The sequence below is a fragment of the Lepisosteus platostomus genome, chromosome 4 (genome assembly GCF_059453375.1).
Source record: "Lepisosteus platostomus isolate fLepPlt1 chromosome 4, fLepPlt1.hap1, whole genome shotgun sequence".
NCBI lineage: Eukaryota > Metazoa > Chordata > Actinopteri > Semionotiformes > Lepisosteidae > Lepisosteus > Lepisosteus platostomus.
In genome coordinates, this window is record NC_142614.1 from 59866231 (window position 1) to 59892996 (window position 26766).

Genomic DNA, 26766 nt, shown 5'->3' on the forward strand with positions numbered 1-26766 from the left:
GCTTAAATACAGTGTAGTCACTCCTCACAAACCTATACCCTGAAAATTTAAAATGGCTGATATGTACACAGAAGATGTGTTCAGTTGTATCCCATCACACACATGTCGTCTGCATTTCCAAAAGCCTTCCTTTGTCTGAAGGTATTTCTGACACAGCTGGCCACAACCGCAAGTGGAGAGTGTACTTTCGAAACACTGAAACTGATCAAGTATGATTTGCATTCCACAATGAATCAGGATGGACTGTTTCAACAGAACAGGAAACTGCCCAGAATGTGGACATTAAGGAACCTTTGCATACCTAAGGCTAACAGGAAAGTCCAAATGAATAATGTTTTCACAATCGGTAAGATTGATGGTTTCATTACTAAAATTGTGGAAATGCCTGTGTGTACTGTATTAGTTTGGACTGTTATATAAGTTGCATATGGTAGAAATGTGCTTGCTTTTTAAAAAAACAAGGAAAGAGGGCATAATGCTTGTGATTGTTGTAGAGCACTATGTTTAATTTTGCCTAGGGTACCAAAATGTGTAAAATCATGCATATTATATATCTGTCTTCAGATGACAGTGAAGCTCAAAATTTTCCTCAGGCTGAATTTGCCTGTGAGATAATTCCGGAATCAAGCAATTACATTCATTTACAAGACATTAGCAGATTCACAGAATCCCACTGTGCTGTAAAATGATACTATGGTTGCCAGCATTAACAATTTCTCACTCGTGGCAAAAAGATTTTATTGATGAATTTCACATTTAAAATTTTGCTCCATCTTTTACAGAATATTGCATTTTTGCCTTTTTTTCAAGCACAGTTTATGCAGCCACAGTTAGCATTCATGTTTGTCTTCTCCTTTGAGGGCATGAAAAACAATTCTGTAGGGATTAGGGCTCGTTTTTTATTCATAGGAGGGATTCTGGCTGGGGAATGCTATGGGGAATGTATGCAAACTGCACTGCCTAGTTGAAGGTAAAGGGAATTACAGTTTAGACATAGTTCAGCTTGTCATTATAGGTAAGTGATCTGAGTACTTTAAAATTAAACCAGATTGGAGAACCTGTTGTCATTCTCCCTGATAATGAGAAATTCACAATTCAGCATAAGAAACCAAAGTGCATTCTATATCAGCCTTTCCTATGACATTTTCATTTCCATTTGTACGTCATTCTTCGATCTCTCTAGTTATCTGCAGACTTCGAAGATTCTTATAGTAACGTGGACACATATTCTGAGAACCCATTAAACAGAGGTGGATGAGGCCTAAGATATACAGCATAACATTCATGAATGCTAGTCTAAGACTCATTAAGTTAATAGGAATTCTGTGATTGTTGTTATTAATTAATATTTTACTAGTAACACTTCTATCCAACGTAATTTACTTTTATACGCTTGGAAATTTTACAAACATTCTCTGTTCAAGGGTACAGCAAGATTATCCAACTCAGGGTTTGGACCCACAATCTCTAGTTACAGATCTAGAGCCCCAGCCACTGCTCCTCTACTGCTGGAATGCATCACAGCCTTTTGTATTACTTGGAAAACTCTCTGAGCACTATAGTTGCTATAGAAACCACATTTTTGACTGGTGATATGAGTTTTTAACCTTCAGTAATTTTCTCTGATAGTGCATGGCAAGAGACCTCCTTAGTTTTATGTGATTGTACAGTTTATTCATTCAGATGACTTTCTAAAAACACCAAAACTTTGTCCATAAGTGTTCATTTTTAAAAAGCACCTATGATATATATATTTTAAAGAGAACATGGTGTTCATTTGTTCACGTGATGTTGACAAATGAGAATAAAAAGGTGTTCTGACTCCAAGACAAAAATATTTTTGTTTCTTCTTTAACATTCCTTGGTTTCAAGATCTTTACTGATAATCAGCAAAAGTCATTCAACAATTTCAGGGGACAACAAATTGCATTTCACAAAATTAAAACAAAATAATACTATTATTGAGTTCAACAAGTTTTTGTGCCTAAGGCATGACTGAAAAATTGACCCAAACATCACATTTCCATTTGTGTGTTGTAATATTGATAAACTGAATAGATTTGTTTGCTGTTGTTTTTAGACAAAATAGGCTAATTTCTTAACAATAAATAACAAACAATGAATATCAAATAGAATAGTTCACTTTAGTATGAAGAGACCAAATTAAATCACCTTGCAGGCAGCCCATTATATAATGAGCCTTCTGAGAATATGTAGTCAGTACACAATCATTCTCCTCAGGAGAAGTAAATGGTCAATATACTGTACTATTACAAATCAATACACAATCATTCTTACTGCCAAAAAGATTTCCAATTGTTTGTACATCCCATTCAAATTTGCATTAAAGGCACGACTGTTATTGAAAGAATGTTGCAATCATCAATCTCTCAAAAATCATTTCACTGTAACAGAGGTCAATCACTCAAAATGGCAAATTTCAGAATGAAATTTTATTATTCACTGCCATGTCTAGATTTGTAGAAAACATTTTTTAAATTTCTGTGAACAATTCATCTTATAAACATAAGAATTATATATGCTACAGTATTACTTTGGGAGCGCTTTAGTGTTCACAGTGCCTTTAGAATTACATGTATATGGCATTTAAACAGTAAAAAGTACAATAGTTCTACTGGATATTAACTTCAGGTCAGCATAACCCAGAAGGGATTATTTGTGGTATTTTTTCTGTGTATTTACATTTTTTAAAATACAATATGTCAGAACTAGAACAAGAGAATACATCTTTAATGGTCTTTCACTCTGTCTTCTCTGGTAAGAGTATCTTCATATTAAAATGTCAGATCTTCATTTAATTATATTTCAGCTACATAAGTAGTGGTTTTAAACATGAAGTACAGTTATTAGTGTGTCTTTTATGTAAGAGCAAACATGACCTAAAAAGGTTAGTAAATGTACAGGGTAAATACTTTATATAACATGTATGAAGGAAGCTTCTAATTTATTAAAGGACGGCAAACTATATTCTCATTGTTCAAAAAAATCTACAGTTTCTTTTTCCAGTGAATAGAAGTATTTTTTTTACTAAATGTGTATTTCTAAACTATACAAGTCTAATACTGTGACACGTATTAAACTGCTGGTTATTAACATGAGGAAAATTAAACATACAAAAAGAATGTAAAAGTAATTAATTGGTCTTTTCTAAAATCTGAAAGTACCACACTTTTCAAAGATGTTTTGAAACCTCAGGCCACGACCACGATTTCTAAAGAATCAAAACCTTTGATCGATACCATGTGTGCTAAGAAGATACAATGAAATGTTGACAACCCCTATACAAATCATAGATAAAACATCATAAATGTCATTTAAGATGCAATAGTGTGGAGTAGTGGTTAGGGCCCTAGCCTCCTGACATGTAAGCTGTGGGTTCAAATTTTGAGAGGGTTGCTTTGGTTGTATTTTGCTAAGATTGCTTTAATACACACCGGCTGTATAAATGGGTACAATCCAGTTCGGCACTGTTTATGAATTTATTTGCAGTTGACTCATATAATGAAATTAAGGATTAATCTAAAAAAGTCATTCCCCGTGTCGTGTCACAAACCCCACAGAGGCACACAAACACCGTTGTATTCTCACGAGCACCCGATCACCCACTAATTAACTTCACTCACCTTGTCTGTTTAAACTTGTCCTTGCTCACTGAGGTTTCCTCAGCCTGAGCTACTGTACGTGTCCAGTTAGCGATTTACTCCGACCTCTCGTTCGTTCTTGTGACCCCCTAGATTTCCGACCCACCGCTTCTGATCTCCGACCTCGCTCTAGCCTCACAATTTGGATTATGTTCACCTTGGAATTCAGTTTTCTCTCTCAGCCTCCGCACAGGGTCTTTACCCTACCTTTTCCCTCGGAGTACGTGATAGAATAGTGAGCCTCTACACAGTTAAAAAACCATCTCATTGCAAATAACCTCTTTGAATACCTTCAGTCTGGTTTCCGACACAGCAAAGAAACTGCCCTAGTTAAAGTCACTAATGATCTTTTTATGTCTTCTGATTCAGGTTCTCTTTCTATCCTTATTCTTTTTGACCTCAGTGTTTTTGATACTGTTAACCATGATATCTCACTTACTCATCTTGAGACTATGTTTGGAGTTTCTGACTCTGCTCTTAAATACTTCAAGTCTTATCTTACTGATCACAGTCACTTTGTCTCTCTTGGCAGTTGTAGTTCTGAAATTGGACTCGTTAGATCTGGTGTTCCTTAGGGCTTGATACCGGACCCTTGCTTTTCAGCATTTATATGTTCCCACTTGGTCAACTATTAAGATCACATGGTCTAAATTATCATTTCTATGCTGATGATACTGAAATCTATATCAATACTAAAGCTGACACCAATGTAGCTGTCTCTGCTCTCTCTAATTGCATCTCTGACATAGAAACATGGATGACTCAAAATTTCCTTCATTTAAACTGTGAGAAGACTGAAGTCATGCTTCTCGGCACGCTTCATCAGCTACAGTATGTAAAGCTGCTATATCAGCTACTGTATGTATGTGTGTAGTAACCCTGTCAGGCACTGTACTTGAATTTCAATCTCAATTTGGGGGTTATTTTCGATCCAGGCTTGAAGTTTGACCCACATCTGCAACACATTGTCAAAATATCATTCTTCCACCTCAGAAATATCGCCAGACTTCATACTATGTTGTGGCTAACTGTTGCTGAAAAGCTCGTCAACACTTTCGTTTTATCTCGTATTGACTACTGTAACACTCTGCTTGCTGGGGTTTCTAAATCCACAATGAACAAACTCCAGTATGTCCAGAATCTGAAACCCAGAATTTTGGCCAGGTCTAATGCAAGTCATCAAATTACTCCTGTCCGGGAGTCCGTGCACTGCTTCCTATCAGGTTTCATGTTGACTTCAAAATCCTCATGCTCGCCTACTGTATAAGGCTCTGCATGGCTTGGCACCTCAGTACCTGTGTGAGTTACACAGGTTTCCTGTTTGTCCCTCAAGCCTGTCTACACTCTATGGGTGACAGGACCCTCTCTTGCCCCTTTGTTTCCTACTGTATTCCGAACCCCCATCTACTATCTCCTCTCACTGTGTATTTGTTTGTTCTATAAAGCAGTTTAAGAAGTCACCTTTAAAGCGCTATATAAAATAAATACTAATAACATTAACTTATTGTTATTGTTATTGTTATTATTATTGTTATTATAAAAATATTCTACCTGAAGTAGAAGACAATAGGCATTCAAGAAAATGCAAATGCAAGAAAGGGAAATGCAGTTTGGGGATTCATACTATAGCACTGCACATTTATATATTAGATCCATGAAGTGTAGGTTATATTATATACTTTTAGTATATAGTAAAGTACATATATTAATATTAAGTAAATATACTAACATAGCAAACAATCTAACACTTTAGCTTTTTATAGTTTTTTAGTGTCCAAAAAATGTAAATTATTCATATGTTGCTTCTTTGTCAAGCTCTGTTTCCCTTATTATTATATTTATGTTATTTGTGTACAATATTCTGCACACAATATGCAAAATGCTGCCTGCTAGTTGTTTCCCCAGTGTTTAATTCTGTCTTCTAAATATCCTTTGTAGCTTCTACAATATTTGTTAATTCTCCTATTGTGATGTTATCCAGTTTACTAACCAGTTTACTAAAACTACTGTATAACAGAATTTAGATAATTAATGTAGGAAAGGCGGTGGTCCTAACACATATCTATGGTACTATGCCAATAATATCTGAGCATTCACTACATTGGTACAACAAACTTCTTTCAGAAAATAAAATACTGGGCCATAATGTACTGTATAGTTCTGCACACAGAATCTACTAAAGCACGTGGACAGCAAACTGGCAGATGAAAACAGTTTAGAAGAGATATTGACAATAATTTACTTGAATTGACTTTAAATGAACCTAAAACAATCTTTAGCATGAGCACTCTCGTATATAATAATCCCTTGACAGTTTTTCGTTTAGGAGGATTTCACAGCACTTAAGATGTGGCAGAGGACTCACTTCATATCCCAAGGAAGTACAACACTTGCTGGGTGTGTGATGGTATTGTTTACAACTACTGTAGTAGCACACTTAACTGATGGAGTGGATTAATGAAAAATCATTTCAACAGTTTGAGAAAGCTGGACTGTAGTAGGACACCATGCTCAGTGCCCTTGGTATTATATACTGTATAGTAGCATGTGGTTTTTGGTCTTCTGGCAATAGGTAGCCAGCAAACTCAAGGCACATGGATGGCACATCTATAGCAATGTCCTCCATTGTCACGCAGGGAAAGAGGTCTGGAAATTGCTGTAGAGGAAGAAGCTGGATGGTCTGCCAATATCACTTCTGGCAGGAACGTACAATTTCTCCAGACGTTTTTTCATTGAAACAGGTCCAGTCATGCTTATATTCTGAAATATCTGTCAAGATCAGATTTTATTGTGTTGGAGCTGCTAATAAAGATAATTGTATAATGAGATATTATTCTGTATAATTTGATCATGCTTACAGAATACTCCCCACTCACTGGTAGTGTTTCACTTCATTCTTCTCTATCCACCCATATCCTGACAGCTTTATCCAACACAGGGTCATGGGGGAGCCCTGTTCACTAGTACTCTCTTAGTTATAAGTATTATACTCTTAAATCCTATTAACATTTGAAGAAAGAATGACTACCCATATTTACGTTCAATTCATGTACATTATGTATTTTTAAGGTATGTACAGCAGAGCACAGTTTACATTACACTCAGACCTAGTAAAAGAATGTCTTAAAATGTATTAAAGGTTTATTCACATTTAGTGAGTGAAAATGAATTATTTTTTAAAGTGACATTACTCTAGAGTTCTTTGTCTTAATTTAAAGCTATTCAAACAAAGTTCTCGCCATAACAGTTACACTAGGATACCACCAAACATGAAGTAAATTTAGCTGTTCTGATAAATCCATCAAGTATTGGAAATAAGAAGTACAACAATAATCTAGTAATGACACTTTATGATTTATTTACATTTTAATCAGATAAGCCTAGCCTAAGAAAGAGAATCATCCTGTGCCCTTGATAAACCCACTTCACGTGTAAGTAATAATACAGCAGAAAACTGCACTTCTTAGAGAAATTGATTTTTAAGGGATAAATCTGAATGAACCGACAAACTTTACTTGAACTCTGACAACCTTTCCTTTACAGTTAATTAGTAATTAAACTCTGTATTTCACAGATTAGTTTAACTAAAACATTTTGGCAGTGTCTTATCTAAAATAGACCTATGAAATTAGAGATATACATACTGTATACATGTATATGGTTAGAGAAATTAGAAATTTTACAACTTTTGTCATTCATTCCCTTATCACATCGGCACACCTAATCTAGGCTGGAACGGGTCTTTTCACACTGGACCAAACTACACCATGAAACATGATGTTAAATTCATGGACGCTGCTCCGCTCAGGCACAGTGTGCATTTTGTTCCTGAGAATGGGACCCAAGATCATGCCTGCCTTGTTTTTTATATGTTGCAAATGAATACTGTATGTGCCAAATTTGAAAAGAGCAGAAGAAATAAACATTTAGAGCTTGTAAGAGACATATTGTATGCCACACGTGGTGGCTTGCAAGTATCCTAGAGCAAACAACAAGATGTAATGGCATGCACATCAACCCCAGCCCAGGCCTTGCACGAGACCAATGTGTCACATTTTACTTCCAGCTCAGTTCTACTCAACAAAATGGTCAAGCGGAAATGAGCCACACTGCGTTAAGTATGAGCAGAATGTAGAATGATGGATTTTGCCCTAAGGACAAGTGCAGTCACAATCAATGAAAGCAATGGGCTCCATCATGGAGGACTGATCAAATTCGGAAACCTGAGAAAACCAAGGAAACCCCTGGAAAACACCTTTTGTTGATGTCTGTGTACTATCAGATTTTGACGCTGGGATGCCAGTGAAGGCATAGACCACATTGCCGAAAGCTATCATTCTACAGCATAACACATACAGTAGCACTGATACAAACCAGTTTTTGTTCAATTTTACAGGCCCTTCTCAATGAAGTGTATTTTTTATTCATGAGATCCTCGTGTGTCAGGGCTTAATATATACAAATATTTCATTTGTAAGACCAGTGTCTTGCACAATCCTGAAATCTTACAAACTTTATTCCCATACCAATGGCAAACACAATTCTATTGACCTGTGTGACATGGGTTCTTGTTTTCTAGAGGGGTCTGCAGTTCAAAGGATAGCTATTGATTTAGGCAATTTGTACTCGCACTGCTCTTTGCACTACTATGGTGATACAGTGTGCTGCAAGAAAGCATTTAATATTTTTTCCATCCAAGTTAAGATTAATAAAGACAGAATGTATTTTGTGTATGTATTCTCACTATTTTATTTTCAGGTTACAAAAATCTTATCTCCTCCAGATCCCCTAGGTCTACACCACATCCTCTCTTCAAAACATGTTTCCTGGATTTTTGCTATTTGCTAAATTTGCATTCTAGAAAGTATAACCAAATGCAAGAATGCAATATATGTTTCATTCCCTGGGGAAAATGAATGATAATGTTCACTTAGCATTACTGCATTACGACAATAAAAAGTAATTAGATGGAGGCAAACACAGAGTGTGAAGGAACACACATCTTGGTTTTAATAAACACATTATTAACAAAATGCATTCTGTTTAGAAAGCAATTCCATCATTCAACATTCATCCATTCACTCTTATTCATTGCATGATATGCTAATGATAATTGACTTTTGTGTCAATTTGGACACTTTACCATTCAACGTTGATTTAGAATTTAAAACGGTACATTAGCAGTGCCATAATTCCAACAATATAACAAGTTAGAAAGAAATCTGCAGGCAGAACCTCTAAAGTTAAAACACTATTAACGGGACACAAGGCACTAACATTACCTATATTTTAGCACTCAGCACAAGACCAATTTTATCACACTATTAGCAACTGATAGCCTTTTTCTGAAACTACGAATGGTTCATAAATTCCAATGGCAGTCACATTACAAAGTAGCAAGACATCTAATCAACATTTCTTCAGTCCCTTTAAAACCCCTTCTGTAACTATAGAGATTTTATAGACACACTAGCTACTCACTAAGCAGATTTAAGTGGATCTTAATAACATTATTGTAGTCACTTGAGCTAATGCTCATTGTACCTAAAGAACAACCATCTGCTTCTCCGCTGTGATGCCCATAAAGTAATTTTGTCTGTCATCAATGGAAAAATACAGGGTACAGGATGGAAAAGATTAACAAGAAAAACAGTAAAGCGCTCAGTGCACATAGAGTATCTGTAAAGACAGTTACTGTACATACTGTATGAATGGAGTGGATCAGTGTTATCACTATCTTGCCAAGAAATAGCCTTTGTTTGATACATACAGTATCTCCATTAAAACTAGAAATACAAAAGAGACTGAGGAAGATGGAAAATAGATTTCTTTAGATTTTCAGGTGCATCTGGTCAGCAAGTACAGTACCTTCTAACTAATCTGAATATGATGTACAGTACTTCATTTATAAACACACCCTGCTGGATAATTGCCTAATTGTCTCATACATGTAGAAATGTTAATGTTTTGATGGAAGCCATCTGATTAAACAGCATAGTAAGTTCAGTTCATTTTGTTATAATTTACACAAAAGGACATCTTTATAACAGAGATCCCCAGCAGTCTTTAGGGACAAGTGCAATTGCTTGGCACACAAATCAAAATGCTACTATGAAGAAAACAAAGAGCAAAATAAAAGAGAAAGTATTTTAATTTATCCTGGTAAGCACATGCAGAGATAATCACAGGTTAGTAGAAACTATGCAGCTAAGAAGCCCCCCAGTGAACACATGTCCAGGGAAGCTTCGCTCGTACCTTGAGAAGCCGGACTGATGGGAGGAAAGCCGCGTGACAGAGCTTCCGAATGGTCCAGTTCAAAGGCCGGGGTGCATCCAGCTGATTCATGACCCCCCCCTTTTAAAATCCCACTTCCAGAAAGTGTGAGGGATCCTTGTTGGCAAAGAAAGTGAAGGCACCTCTGCCACACCACTCAGTTTCCCATGACTCCAATTTGCCATCCACAGCTCCTTCTCCACTGCAGGACAATCCAACTACAGCAATGGTATCAAAGTAAAGTGCCTCTGATCCACCTCAGGAAAGCTGCCTCCTCTCTCCAGAGCAGCTGTGCTCACGCATACCAAGCAAGCAGGCTCACGAGAAGCGAGCAGTCTGCGGCTGTACAGGGGAGGGCTGCGCTGTCTCTAAGACGAGAAGGGACAGCCTCCCTCTCTCACTGCAGAAAATGCCTGCGACTGGCAATGAAAAGGGAATCTTCTCACTTTGCGTGCTCACAGGTCAGCCTCTCAGGTGGCTGTGGGCTGCTCGCTCAGTGAGCGCAGCCAGCTGATTTCAGTCTTTTTATTCATCTGGTATTCACCCTGTGTCTGAAGCAGCTATTTTAAGGTGGGGAAAAAAACATGAAAGGAAAGCAGCATGGATCTGAGATGGATCTTTTTCTTCTTCAAAGCTTGCTACTTTAAATGTGTTTTGCAAACCATGGGGCTTCCCTAAGGAGTAGCACACACCGATTTATGGGGACTACCAGTGAGAACCATGAAGACATCAGGCGATATGTATTTTTACAGTAGCTTTTCAATATGTCCAAGGTCACGGTTGATCATGGAAAGTCCTCCTGACCCTATGATGCTTCTTCAAAATGTTACAAGATTTTTGTCTGTGAAATGTGTTGCCATTTTTTCATAGCATGGACCTTCTAAAATCAAATTATTTTTTCATGCTTCAGAATTTCTTGAATCAGAACAAGAATAGAATTTTTACCGTGTACATCAGGGGATTATGGCAGTACTTTCCAAAATTAAACTTGGCTTTCATCCATGCACATGATGCTCTGTCACAGGCTGTATATTTGGGATGTTATTTCTGTATTTCCAAATCACTTTAAGGCATCATTTGTTTTTTAATTGCTTTTGGAATTCATTTTGTTTAATCTTTGAAGCATATGCATTAGTAGTAAAACAGAATTTGTACCATACATCTCTGTGCCTTGTTAACATCTGATTCTCCAGATTTATGTTGCAGGATTTCTACATTAATTATTCATAGGACTGAGCATCTGTAAGAAAAATCACTATGAATAATACAAAATATCAACATTAAAGATGGTATTTTTGTTCCACTCAAAGAAAAAATAATTCTGATGGCATACTGTATGACAAAAAAAAATGCACAGAATTGTGCAGGTTGTCATCCAAAGAAAGATCCACAGCGGAAAACATTGTGTTTATTTTCTTCTCTTTTCAGTATGGAATAAACCTTTACTTGTTCCAAATTTTATGAATGCAAAATGTTTTTTATTAAAATTCTAGTACTGGTGTTAAAAGCAATACCTAAGGTAAAAACATACACATATCTAGAATGCCAACATAGGCATACACTTTCAACAATTGAAAAGTGGAATAGTGCACTACTGAAATTAAAAGAAAAAAACTTAATTTAAATCAGACACTGAAATATTTGACAATTAATGGCAATTTCCTCAATATGTTGCCAAGATAGTTGGAATGAATGAAAGAATGTTGACACCATCAAATTTGGATTTGAAAGCTCCAATATTGATATAGCCTTCAATAATTAAAAAACAAATCTTTCATGGTCAGGAAAGTATGCAACACATCGGGAGTATACTGTACACAACTGTAGTTATTTGTGATTTTTACACACCTAATCTGTGTTGCCTACACAAGAGCATCGTCTGAGTTAAATGTGTTAGAAACTCTAAATGTAACCCCAGGTTAAATACGTAAAACCTTTCTATCATTTTCATGTTTAACAGTGCAAAAGATTGATGAATGTAAATTTCACTGCACTGCCACACAGCATGAACATAGACAAGGGGAAGCAATGAGAATCTCCCAGGAAAACAAAGGGATAATTAGTTATATAATTATAGTTTAAAATCCTTGTCATTTATTAAATAATGTTATTATTACTATTACATGATGTAGTATGTGCATCATCTATATTTCACACCCACCAATGTAAGTCCCAGTCTGCCACACCTTAATTAACGAGGTTGGGGTGCTGGATATGTTGGGAAGCTTATTTGACTGACTGACCAACAAGGGAATGTTATTCAATTTAGCTGTGCAACCTGTCAATTTAGGTGGCAGTGTTCCATGCTCATTTTGGACCAATAATGAATGTAGTGAATGCACTATTATAAAGAAAGCACCATTTTGTATAAATGTATTCCAGATTTTTCCTAACTCAAACAAGACCCAGCTTGTCACAGTATAACTATCAACAGTCAATCAGATTTACTACTTCCTCCAGACTACCACAGCAGAGATAAAAACAATGCCTACACCTCCTCTGAACAGAAGAACAAGCTACAAATAACATGCCACTGGTCCAAACATGGTTTCATTTTCTAATAGATGATTCATCCATGACAATCTATCTCTGTTAACACTGAAAACTCACAGGAGCCCAGCATAAGGGTCACGGACAATCTGAGGATACCATAGCTACTGTAACTTAAACCCATCCAACCCATGCACATACTGTACTGCTACTGTGCTGCAGCCTGGCGAACCTCTGTCAAAAGTCAACTCATGCCATTGATATAGCTCATGCTTGAGCAGCTGATGTTTGGACCAAAGGGCGTCACCAGTGGGTGACTTAAAAACCAAATGCATTTATTTAGATTGCAAATTTGAAAATGTTGAAAAAGAGCTGTCATTCATTCAGTGGGTGTGATCTCTTTATAGTTCTATTGCACCACTAATATTATTAAATGTAACAAAATAACTAGTTAGAAGCCATCTATTTAGTTTGGTCTGAGGACTTCAGCCAGCTGATTCTTAGAAGAAGCCAAGGTACAGTTTCAGGTTACAGTCAACCACCTAAATAAAACTGGTTCTCAGTTCTAAATTCTCTTCCTCATAGTTTCCATTTGTGTCCTCTTGTTTGGGTTTCAATGTTGATTCAGAAGAAATCCACTGGGTTGTTACTGTTGTGATTCGAGGTCCACCCACTGTACGGGTGACTGAGAATGGGCAGGTTATTCCCCAATCTTACCTGGAGAATGTGGTTCCAGATAAGAACTACAGAGGGCGCTCCTACTCTGTCCTGTCTCTCTCTTTCTTTCTGGGGCTATATATTTCGTCCGTGGCCTGAGAGCGTAGGTTTCTATACGGCAATTCCAGAACTCTTTGCACTGCTGAGCCCAGGCTAACTCCCTGTTCCGCCGCTTCGCATAGGGTCTTTTTCCGCTCTCCTGTCATTCCACGGTTCGTCCCTTCCGACTTCAGTGAACCATCTCTTCTGAACGTGCTCTTAAACCCCTCAATGTATGAGATATTTCTGAGCCAGGAAACGTGCTGTATGTGGTTGCTCCTCTGTTAACTGAATTCAGAGCAATATCATTTTTTTTAAAGCGGTGACAATAATTTTACATTCCATTTTAAATGAGGTCTCACTAGTACGATGTGTAATTTTAACATAACGTCTCTTGTTTTGGAGAGGCACTTGCCCATTCATTAAGGAAACTGTATGGTCAGATTCTCACCATTGGATCAGATTCTTCCTGGGTATGACATCACTTCACGTATTATCTTTTACTTGTGGCTGATAAGGTCAATACAGGATCTACACACTCTCCGGCTGGTAACGTGTCAGCAGATATATGGACATGTACTGCCTGTTGTGATTATAATTAAATGTTCTCATGATGCTTTGTTGTTCTGACAACTTCTCACAACTCTCAAAGTGCTGAGCTCCTTCCAAGACAATCTCCCTCCATCTGGTTTGGCCATGAGCCTTATTCTGCAAAGATTGTTATTGATGTTGCATTCTAATATGTTTGCGTTTACTGTATCTTTGAAACAATTACTCTGTCCTTCTCTGGTGTGATTACTGGCGAAATATAACCTTCCTTGAGAACGTGGAGGCTGACATGACCAAACCAACAGAGCATACCATATGATCATAGCTTGTGGTGCGCACCTGGGAGAGCACCTTGAAGTTGATACACCTGTCGTCTCTCTTCATACTTAAATGTTGGTAATATGATTCCAGTAAATGTCTTTTGTGTTTTGTCCCCATTCCAAACAATAAAGTGGGAATGATGACTGTTTAGCAGATAATCAGTTTTGATGTCACTATCCTCAATTCCTTGTGTGGTCAAAGACTGCATTTGTAGATTTCAGCTGACAATTCTTCTTCAATATTAGCCAGATACTGCAGACAGCTGACAAAGTATTTGTCTGCCATTTGTTGTGAACAAGTTGATGGTGTTCAGGCATGAGCATTTGGAGTTTGCTGATGGAGAACCTACAGTAGGTCTTCTGACTGCTAAGGGTAACTCCCATCTTCTCATGTTCTACAGGAAGTTTGTTCGCAATTATCTGTATATCCATTTGCATCAATGCACATTCCTACAACACTGTCAGCACACTAGAGTTCAATGACTGAAGCTGGTTTTAGTTTTCAACCGGAGTTGCTGGCGATTAAAGCATTTACCTGTCTTTTAGTACATACTGTACATACCAGGCAGCATCTACAGTGCTGATGTTATTTAATATACAACAATGTAATTCCTCAGACTGAAGCATGTTGTCGATTTCTTTCTTGGAAAATGTGAGTGGAACATTAATTTAATGCATCGGCCATTTCCCCCGATTGAAGTGTATTCATCCTAACATGTAATTCCATAGAGATTAATGAACATAGCATTGGGATAAACACACTTCATCACAGGTGTTGCAAACAGTGAAGATTACATCTGCATTCAAGAAAAGTGAACATTCCAAATTTATTCTGGGAGTATCAAAATGCATCTGACAATGAAAAAAAAAGAAGATCCATCAAATAAAGAGAGAAAAGGAGCATAAATTCTCCCAAATGAAAAACAGCTCCAAAACAGCAAGTCATTTGCCTGCTGCTTTTTTATAGGTTTATGTCATGCTTGTTGGGATTCTCCAAATGTTAAATTGCATTTACAAAGTGTCCATGGTCTCTATATTGGTATTCAGATAAGCTATGGATACCCTCAGAAATAAAACATTCTACAACAAAACTGTCACTTAATTTACAGTGACGTTATTTTTTTATTATTTTATAATGAACAATATCAGATACTTCAACAGAGCATGTTACAGAAAATGAAAAGACCAAATCACTATCACTTCATACTTCACATTTCCCAATACTGCAAAATTGGGGTCAAAGGACATTATGATGGTTTTATGCCAAAATAAAATTGTTAAATTCTACAACATTCTGTCACCAATCTTATTATAGCATTTCAAAAAACATCTTTGTGGCTTTTCTCTTGCAGAAGCACATCACATAGCATCATCAGAATTAAGTTCTGATAATTTTCTAATTATTAGTTATCAGTATTATTTAAGGAAATGTGCAACAATCTGTCGGAAGAGGTTGCACTGGGGAGCTACAAAAACAAGTAGAAGTTTATTCTTTACCTAAATACAAAACAAACTAAGAATGTTTCAGATGCGAAGCCTTCTTCAGATGTGTAGAGATCGAGCGAAAATATGAGGTGAAGGGAAGGTGTGGGCTGAGGAAGATCAAAAAAAGAAAATAAAGATGGGTACAGATTACAGAATGCTGCCTTCTACACCACACTCACTTTGGAATTAATTGCCCAGATCTCCATCTGTTTATCCTCCATTTCACCTCCTCTGTCCTTCCTCACATGTTCTTTCTTTTTTCTTTCTTAAAATAACCCCGCTGCTCTGTTTTCTCACCTCTACACACCTGGAGGATCTGCATCCAGAACACAGGCATTTTTTTTCTTTTTACTTCTCACTCTGGAATGAACCACCAATTGTTTCCTAAATGGCAGTAGGATCACCGCTCCTGTCCACATACTGATGTATGGACTGCTGTGATCATAATCCAAGTCATGCAAAGCACCAACTGTTTCTTCTGCCTTCTAGCCTTCCCTAAGCAGTAAATTTAACATTCTTGTCAGTTATGGGTGTGTTTCTCTATGCTTGCCTGAGGAGCTTGAGGCTGTATTTTTCTGATGTTTCATACAAAACATTTACAACTTCCCTTGGTGCTACAATATTCTCGGTCAGCTTCTCAAAGGCTTGAAATGCAGCTGTAAAGCACATTAAATAGTAATGGTAAGCTGAAAACCATGCCACTGTAGATGCATTCTGTTTGTGTATTATATGGCTGCAATATAGAAATGTTACAGTACATTTAAGTCATTAGTGCAACATTTTATAACAAGCAGCATTTATGTGATATTTAAAAGCATCAATAATGATAAAAACAGTTTCATAAACACCAGCAACTCCTCATTAAATTCCATGTTTGTATCTTAACTGAGCCAGATAATTTATTACACAAATACAGACTAGAACTAAATATATATATCCCATAAAATTAACAACAGAATGAACGGTAGCTGAAACACTGCTGCTTGTGACCTTACTACAATTCACAATGGTGAAAACAAAATGTTTTGATGCAGACATGAAGCACAAAGATGGATACCAGGATCAAAATCTCAGCAAAAATTAAAAATGAACAGAAGCCCAATGCAATAAAAAAAAAAATACAGGGAAGTAACTGCCTCTTGTTGTGATCTGCATGTGACTGTCATTAGTTTGTACCAGTTCGCTGGTGTGTAGTTTGATTACTCTGTGGTTATTTTTCTATTCTTATTTAACAGAATAATATACAGATTTATACCTCAATGGAACCTGGATTTTTTTGGTGCTATTGTGAAAATTTTATTGTGAAAGGATTATTGGAATTGTTCACACTCACACTCTCAGAAAGCTTAGCATATTTATACTGTATAAGATATTCTATCTTCTATACAATACTCGCAATGATGCTTAACTGAAAATTATGGCTTACTTTTTCAAAACATAACAGGGACAGACCACAAAAGCCTGCAGCATTTTTGCTTCTTTATAAATACACTGACTTCACGACTGCTAATGGTGACCTTCCACTTTCGCATCACAGTGGAGTGATAACACATGCTCACCTCAGGCTCCCCAGAGCTCCATTCAACTTACAGTACTGTTGCATCTCACCAAGCTCAGCCCCTCCTTTATCCACAGTAGCTGCACAGTAGATGGACCGCTGCTTATTGCCAGTAAAGGAAAACCCAACAATGATCCTTCAAAGACAGATTCATCACATTCATCAGTCTTCAAACAGGAGCCTGGACATGGTACAAAATCTGCATACAGTATGACTGCAGCTATTTCTCGCATCATCACTTTCTAGGCATCTGTCAGTGCTAACAATTCGCAAGGTTAGTGTTTATAGCACATCTCTAGTTTGACTAGTCACACAATGCAACTCCAGCAGAAAATAATTAGGACAAAACTAGATACTGGCTGCACTGTCATTAACTATTATATAATCTTAATTATCTTCAGGCTGTTAAAGTGCTGACTGAAAAGTAAGATTATTAAATGTAATTGTGCATGTTACTATAACACTGATTTTCCAGACATTCAGGCCTTATAATTAAGGTAATTAATTGATAATTAAGTGAATAACTTAAGCATTTCAAAATATGTCTTTGCTGAATTAATCGTGCATATTCACATGATGATTTTATCCGATCATCTTCTATGATTTATTCATTTTTATCAGTCGAGCAATCAGCATTACTTTGGCATATTGCTTGGCATAGTACAGTTCACAGTCTGCTTTCCTCTAAACAGATATCGGTTAAAACGCAACACGATGCTGCATTTCTCATATCATTCTGTCTGAACTGCCACCACTCTGTTAAAACCATGTCATCTAAGACAGGACGATGAAATTCATGTCATTTAAAGTCACAGAACACCAACATTTCATGCAAACCTAATTTATTGTTGCGTTTTAAATATTACATGTGTGTGACACACAAAAAGGACGGCCCATATAATGAAGGTTGAATAAAGCATACTGTAAGTTCATAAACTGTTGTAGAAAAAGGCGCTCAAATTCACAACGACCATTAATGTTTCAATAACTTTAAGCTGAGGTTGTTTGCTCCTTTGTTATTGCTTAATGTTAACCCTGCTAACAAAACACTGTATGGTAGATTTAATAAAATATAAAATTGTTCTTTAATTTTGTTTTGCATGAATGTCTTTAAGTTTGACTGTACTTGTAATGGATAGGAGATTGGTTGTAATGAAATTGTGTATGTCTACAGTGGGTTAAAACTGACTGTTTTTAGAAGTTTCCTGGAGTTTTAATATTAGTTCCAAGGTGAAATTAAGTTAGAACTTTCATTGGCGGACAAAAGTGACCAAATGGTGCAAAATCTCAAAAGTACGGTATAGTACATATATATATGATCAATAATCACAATAATTGCCCTGAATAATTTTAAGGTAAGAACATCACTAAGGTGTTTTAATAATACATCAGTTTCCTAGTAATACCGTAATCAATCTGATGCATATAAACAACAATTGTTCACCCATGCATTTTCGAAACTCCTTTATCCAATACAGGGCGGGGAAACCTATCCCAGCAAGCACAGATGCACGGCAGGATACACCCTGGACAACAGGATGCCCATACATCATAAGGTACACACTGACACACGTGCACTCACTCACATTAGGATCAATTTTCCCAGAAGCCAATTAACCTACCAGTATGTCTTCAGATTGCTGGAGGAAACTAACGCACCTGGAGAAAATCCGAGGGAACACGGGGAAAACATACTGTAAACATTTGTTCAATTCATGTCAGTTGGAGTCCCAATGTACATCTCTAAACACATACACACCCTAAGATTCAAATATAAGAAAATACGATAGGCTACAAATGAGAGGGGGCCATTTGACTCAAATGGACTGATAGTTCAGTGGTCAGTGAATTAGCTGTCCATTTAGAAGTTAACTGTATGAAGGATATCACTCAGTCATTTCTTTAAAGAAGGCCTCCGCAATATGGCCGAGTTCCACACAATATGGCTGAGTTCCACACCTCACAACACTTTGTGTAAAGAAGTGCTTCCTGTTCTCAGTTTAAATGCACTTTCACAGTTTACACATGTGTCTTCATGCTTTACTGTTGATTCTGAAGAAGACCGCCAAGTTGACTGAGTGGTTTAGAATTCTGAATACTTCAGTCAGGTCCCTTTCAGTCTTCTGTTCATGATTAAAACGTTTTGGCTCTTTCAGTCAGTGTAGGACATTTCTTTAAGCCTGGAAATGTTTAGTTTGTCTTCTTGGGACTGTTTCCAGAGCTGCAATATATTGGGGACCAAAATGCTAAATACTGTTATAAATAAACTGTGCATTGTTCAGTTTAACATGCCATAACATCTCTTTGAAATCTGTTTTCACTATTTACAGGATAACTAACCTTGCCTTTTTTATTGCTTCCCTATGTTGTTAAGAAACTAGCAAGGTTAGAAGATCTAAATATTTCTTTATTAAGTAGCCTATTTAAGCTCACCATTTATTATTTGGTATTTATAGGTTGTTGTGCTATCTGCATCCGTCTTTCATTAAACTCAGCTGGGAGCAAAGCCTCTGAAGTATTGCCCAGGCATCTGCAGTTTCTCGTGCGTGAAATCTCCGATTGGTTCTCAGGCGATGTAAAGCAAAGAAACACAAGGAATTGTTTAACTCTTCTGAAGGTGCTGACCCCCAAAAGATGAGTCATCCAGCAGCACCCAGGAGGCTCAGCAGAGGAGAAAGCCCAGCCAGGTGGCTCAGAGGAGCACGATGCTCTCAGAGTCCAGCTTGGCGTGTTAAGGGAAGCAAAAAGGTGATGTGAAACAAGTCTTTTTACTGAAAAGATGTCAGACACATATAATATGTTTTCCCCTTATTTATCATAAATGTACCATTGATGAACTGAACACTAAGAACTAGTGATTTCGGCTGAAGAGGGGAACCCCTTCCAAATCGTTTCTTGTTAAAAGAAACTGTTAAAATGCTGAAAACAAAACTCAGCACATGACTTTGAAAAGCCTCTTAGAGGTTTGGTACTACATTGAGTCCTGAGACAGGACTGCAGGAGTTTTCAGTGATGACAAGAAATGCTCCAGAAATATAACATAGCCATTTAAAAGGACTTTCCAGAAGCCCTACCTAGAGAGCCCTCTGACATGAACAGTAAGCGGTAAATGGTACAGTATAGTACAAACATTTAAAAGACAGACCAGCAAGGATCCGGTGGTGTAATCAAATGTGAAATCACTGCAGAATTCATGTGTGTTCACAGACCTTTGATCACAAACTGCAAAATAATCCTGCAGAAAAACAGGTGTATGTATGTATTCTTGTGCTCTGCCTATTAAAGATCCGTAAGTGTAAATGATAATTGAGTAATTACCATAACCTATAATAATAAGAAACATAAATAAAAACGAACGATAGTTATTTCACTTTTTTCTCCCAACATTCAGCTGATGTTCAGTCATCTTGGATGCCGACTGCTCTTGGGATAAATTGTAATAAAGAAACTTCTAATAAATATTAATATCACTGCACCGTACACTCATACTCTGTGACTCGTGAGAGCAAAAAACATACTACTTTTAATTCCCAAAGTGTTATTTGCTAATTAATTTAAGAAACCATGCCTCAGGATTGATGATTTCGTAGCTTTGTGAGATTAGAGATTGTTTTGCATTATTTATTTATGCATTTAAAATGTATGTTCATAAACACATACTGTACCTTAGATAAAACAGGCACATTTAGTTCTTCAGAGTACTGAAGAACCAAGACTTGTAACCAATGACTATGAACTTTTAATGTACTTGTGATTTCTGTTTCATGCATCTAGATAGGAAAATAATGCAAGGTAATGGCTTGATTTTGATTGTTTTAGTGGTAAGGTCAGAGGTTTATATATGTGCATATTATTTTACTTTATGCAGGAAAAACTCATACTCTGACATAAAAGTATACTAAATGGATCCTGTCTAAATAGTTAACAATTCAAAACCAAAACCATATTCATGATATAAACCAGTAAAAGCAATAAAAATAAGCAGTAGTTTACTGTTCCAGTCAATCCTTTTTTAATTTACTGCAACAATACTCTGGTCTGTTCTGGTGTGGTATAGTCAGAAAGGGATAAGACAAAGGAGGTTTTGGATGGTATCTCTACTGGGTATATTGCTTGAATTCAGTATATGATTGTTTCAAATGTTACATCAAGAAGGATTTGTTGAATCCATAACTGACAGATGATAATGAAATATTGTTATTTGTTGTTATACTCTTATTATTTCAAAATATATACACATGGTATAGTAATAAAAAGGTGGCCTTACCCTGGCAGAACATTTATTTCTCAATCCCGGGCAAACAAAAGTATTTGAAATCTGGCATTAAAATGTAATTAAAGATAGTGTTAACAGCAATCTCCATTTACACTAGGATTTCCTTCAACATCAAAATCTTTTCCTTTTAGCACAATGAACAAGACTTAAAAGAAAATTTGTGATTTCAGCTTTGTGCTGAGATTCTTATTTCTTTGGTCAAAGGCTAATTTACCAGAAGTATTTCTCACAGTAGGTCATAATTTCTGCTATTGTAGATGTTAAACACTCTGCATTGAATTATATCCATTCACATTATATTCCATTGTTTTGGGGCTTGTGTTGCATTTACAATCTGAGAACAAACCATCCAGTCATTACAAGTAACAGAAATAAAAGAATGGTTTAAGTCTATCAACAGCACTAGCTCATATTAGCTGCCAATAGACTGAGAGGCACAAAAAGCAGAAATTATAAACCCATGGCATAATTGATTGTAACAGATACTGTTAAATCTTGAAAAAAGGTTTATCATTACTCTCAAGGGAATAAGAAAACATAAGTAGGCATAGGGGAGCCCTTAGTGATAAGTTATAATTCTAAATGTCACAGTCATGGCTAAGTAAGATTCCTGAAATGAAATATTAATAATAGAATATTAATTTGGGAAAATAGCAGAAATACAAATCAGTAAAAAATACATCGATGCAAAGTGTTGTTGACCCATCATAAACATAAAATTGTAAATAGAAATAATGCGAAAAGCAAAAAAATGTTTATTTTTTCCAGTACATCTTCTTAGTATGTGAAATAATCATAAAACCATTGAAGGCATCATTACAATATAAAGATCATCCAAATGAAAAGAAAATACTCACTCCATAATGTACTCCATAAATGTAAATATACTGTACATATATTTTAAAATAAATTATGTTTATGTTTGTGTTTCATAAATTATATTTCATGATACACATATTATGCATTGGGGTATGCTTTGGAAAGTAACAATAAGTGGAGTAGGAAGGTGTATCTGAAACTTCCATGTAAAAACCACAGATATGGTTCATGAAATGATGCAGTTAGCATCAGGTTGTTAATTATAAGGTTGGAACTAAGTTTGTGTGTACAAACATAATCTATTGAGCAACAAGCCTAAACAATGAACTGAAAATCTGAATCTACTGACATGAAACACTTAATACAAAGAAATCCAGTATGAAATGAGCCCCTCATGTACAGTATACAAACAACCAGAGCAGTTTAATTAAACCTATTAAGAATAACTTTGCTTGCTCAAAAGTGTGGCATACTGTACCTGATTTTAAGTGCAAAGCTTTTTAGTTATTAAAATACAGACACATTACTCATATAATCCAATTGTTTTGTCCGATGGTTTTTGATATTGTTCTCTTTATGAAAGAAAGAAGAAGGATTTTCTTCTTTGTGCAGAGTTTATTGAGTTCTGCTTGTAGCAAACTCAGCAGAGCTGAACACATAATTCCCTCTCTGAAAGCAGAAGGAAATTGCTTACTTAAAGGTTTCCCACATCAGTCAAGAAGATTTTTTTTTCTGGCTATGAAAAATGAATAATTATGATTGTTTTTGTAAGGGTTTGTTGTTATCTTCATTGCTTGGCAATATTGCTAGATGTCAGTAAAATAACAAGACTGCATGTATTCAATGTACAGTAATTGTATGGCCATAACCAGGTTTTGATTTTGTAAAAGTTAAGACTGTGTTTTGCATTTTATTGTTAACTATATTCTGAAATAGTAAAGAATGTGAGGACCTGGACATAAACATACACAATAAGTGATACTAACAAGTTATTTTAATTACAAACAGCAATCTACTGACATTTCTATCGGAAGGAATAATACCTAAACTAAAGATCCTTCAAAACCTTTGAATTTCATAACATGGTGACGTTTATCAGCTGAAACAAATGTCTTGCTCACTTGTAGACAAACAAAAGCCCCTGTAGACATAAACCTGGAATACTCAGTCTTTGATGTATCAATAGAAATCAGATAACAAGGATTTGATCACATATACATAATATTATATTTCTTTCAAGAACTGTCTGGTTCAAATCCTTGGATCAACTGGGAAACCAAAAGGGCTAGATAGGCAGAAAGCCGTCAGTGCATTAGTCCCATCATGATGGTATCGTCAACAGATTTCATCTGTAACATTAACAACTTGCAAACACCTTTTCACTCACTTTGCAAGATGCCTTCTGAAATAATAGCTGGTGTACTGGGATTTTGAAGTTATGTCCCGTTATTCCCAAACTGTATTTTAGTTTCAGGAAGAAAACTGTGCTCCTAACCTCATGCATAACCAAGGTGCCAACTGCTGTTGTTGTAAATTAATTTGCAACCATAACTTATAAAATAGCGGTAATATACAGTATAGCTGTAATAAAACAAACTCTTCACATACAGGTTGCATTACTGAAGGTATTAGATGAAGAATAAAACATGACTGTACTGTCTAAAATGTAAGTTGTTTTAACTTCTGTATGCTGTCTATCTGAGCTCAGGCCACACTGCGCAATTCAAATCCTTCACATGTATACAGGAGTGTAATTTGAGTGAAGAACCATGGCTTTGAGGAAGGAGATAAAATATTACTAATAATTCTTCACAAGAGGGGGAAGCTGCCAGGCAACTCAAGAGTTCAGGCTGCAGTCAACAAACACAAAATGGCAACTCTGGTAAAGAGTGAGGAGATGAGGGAAAATTACAGTACTTCCTCTCTGGCACTCAAACCGATTTCAGATTCACAGCATCACTCCATTTCAGATAACACCTGTGCAGAGCAGATATCACACAGAGAGTATTTCAAAAACCTGTTCAGGAAGATTGTGGAAATGCCCACAAAATTTATATTTATTCACTGTATTTGTCATTGTAGCTTTTATTCATGACATATTTTTACATCCTTTACAGGCCTGAGTATTGACAAGTTCAAGTAAAGCTGTGCATTTCCAATTATGAAGCAATATCCACATTTATTGTGGTATCACTTACTGTACATATACATGTAATACAATAGAGACTGCAGAGAATATAAGCTGTATGTTATGTTTCAGAAAGATACTCTGTACCCTTGTTAAAGACAACTGAAAAAAATAGTATGCTATGATAAAAAAGTGTGTAATGGATATAAATGATTCTCTTCCTTCTAATACTCAAAAGAAGCACTTAAGGTATTATCTTTTTTATGGCTGTTGAGATGCCCTGTGAGCTAAGCCTTTGTATTATTTCTCTGTGCAATTACCTGGGGTGTTTCAGTATGAAATACCTGTTTTGATACTATAGATCATATCATAGGGGTTTTGACTCTCATAAAACAGTAAGTCACAGTTATTTACCCATCACCTGTTTCCTCTTACAGACCTTGCCCTGGGCAAGCCTACTGAAAACCTAGAAAGGGAATGAAACCTAGAAATTCCACTGAAAGGCCATTTCAGTGGTGCGTAGTGGAGTAAGAAAATGGATGCACTCTGTGTCTAACTATAGCAGTATGAAATAAGATTTGCAATTCACGATTAAAGTATCTCCAGTAAAAAAAACAAAACAAGATAACGCAAAAAAAATGAATACCCTTTTAAGACTGAAAATATTTTCAGAAGAACAGAAACTGTACGTGAAATAGAACAAGGACATGACTGAAACGATGAATAGGGATTTACAGTAACTCATCGCAGCTGTTGTTGTAGTTTTCAGGAGTTAGTGGGATGAAACTGTGTGGGAGATGCGTAGCAATGCTTTTCTTTTTTCTGTCTTTTTTAAACTAATATGCAACCTTGACATTAGCTCAAGATCTGCAAGTCTCATATTGCATCTCAATGCCTCCCACACATCTGTGGCAATTTCATAGTCAGCATTTGTGCACACATCACCTTTACATATAAATCTCTTTTCCACTTAATGATGCATTTTGACAGTTTCTGACCCACCATTTAAACTTAACTTCAAAGAGCCCTGGTATGCTACATAAACAAGGTTTAAGCATAAAAAACATTGGGATTTCGGGAAAAAGCACCAGTGAAGAAATGTGTTCATTCCTTTCAACACTAGATGGTGCTACTCCAGTACAATCTAATTGTTTCAATTAAGAGAGATTGGAATGGCGATGAAAAAAATCCCATTCCTTTTGCCTAAACCCATAATTCAGTAGCACTCATACCATGCCTACAGACTATACAAATATATTAGTTTCATATTTCTGAAACTACATGACAATATTTTTCCTTTCCCAGGACTGTGAACAGTAAGTTATCATTGTAGATTTAAATTAATATAAATTGGTCGATTTCTTTCTCTGCAATAGGGTAGTAGAATTCAGATAAAGTTTTAATTAATTGCTAAGATTGCAGGTCAGTCAGGTATTTATTTAAAAAGGACTGCCATATTTGTTTTTAGTTGAATAATGAGGCCTCCTTCTGACAGTATTAAATATTATGCACAGGCAGTATCTTACTTAATTTATTCTTTTCAACAGCAGTGGGAGGACAAGGAAGTAATAAGAAAAATTATACTGTTGTTCAGAAAGGAACTATTACTTATTACGCCCTGTACAGAAGATTTCCACTGGAAACTGCAACAGAAATCAATCAGCTCTAGAGACTTGGAAGATTACTGATTTGAGGACTCATAAATGTTTGTGAAATCTGATATAAAAATTGAAATTTTCCAGTGAAAAATAACTATAAAGGCTGATGGTGTGCTCATTAATGAATGAAAAGCCTTGCAATATTAGTACTCCCAGTGACAGATGTTTAATCTAATGACGGCTTCTTTTTTCCTTATTATATGTTTTATAGTCATTAAAAAGATAACAACCCTAATAGGTATACTATTTACTTAATTATTTTATAGCAAATTGATTTAAAAAAAACACAGGAATCCCATTTTTCCCAATGAACAAAAAAAGAATTAGCAACTAATCTAAGGCTTAAGGTTTTGTATACCAAATGTAAACTGCACAAACACAAGCAGGCTGACTTTTTAATATGTTATTTTTATAAACTTTTTACAACCAGAATGTTAACACAATTCTGTAAAGACAGTCACAATAAACACCTACTATAACCATGATAACAGCAAATTCACTACTCAAAAGGCATTAGATATACATTTTATTCACTGAATTAAATTCAGGTTTCACAATATGTATTTGCAAATTATAGTGTTAAAGTTGGGTAGTTTGCAATCTTCATTTATGCTATTTTAAAACATTTTTTGGTCTGGTTTCATTATAATTACATAACATAAATCAAGTACAGCAGCAGATCAAATCCAATTGTCATTACATAAGCAACTTTCTTCTGTCCTTCAATTAATACAAAGAGCTCATTATACTGAATCCCTACATTATTATCTTGAAGAGTGAAATGTGTGAACC

The 26766-nt window shown here is 36.0% G+C and overlaps 1 protein-coding gene across 7 annotated transcripts in view; it reads right to left on the minus strand.

Moving 5' to 3' along the window:
* Window positions 1-26766, minus strand: part of trpm3 (transient receptor potential cation channel, subfamily M, member 3) — a 224582-nt gene that overhangs the window by 149274 nt on the left and 48542 nt on the right. For 2 of the 7 annotated variants that reach the window (XM_088630096.1, XM_088630095.1), the window contains exon 1: window positions 9918-10018. The exons of 4 other annotated variants lie outside the window; for them this stretch is intronic. In XM_088630096.1, coding sequence (XP_088486222.1) covers window positions 9918-10007 — 90 coding nt within the window. In that variant the 5' untranslated portion in view covers window positions 10008-10018. Of the gene's footprint in view, window positions 1-9917; window positions 10503-26766 lie in introns of those variants that run through there. One more of the 7 variants, XM_088630093.1, reaches the window with a different exon arrangement.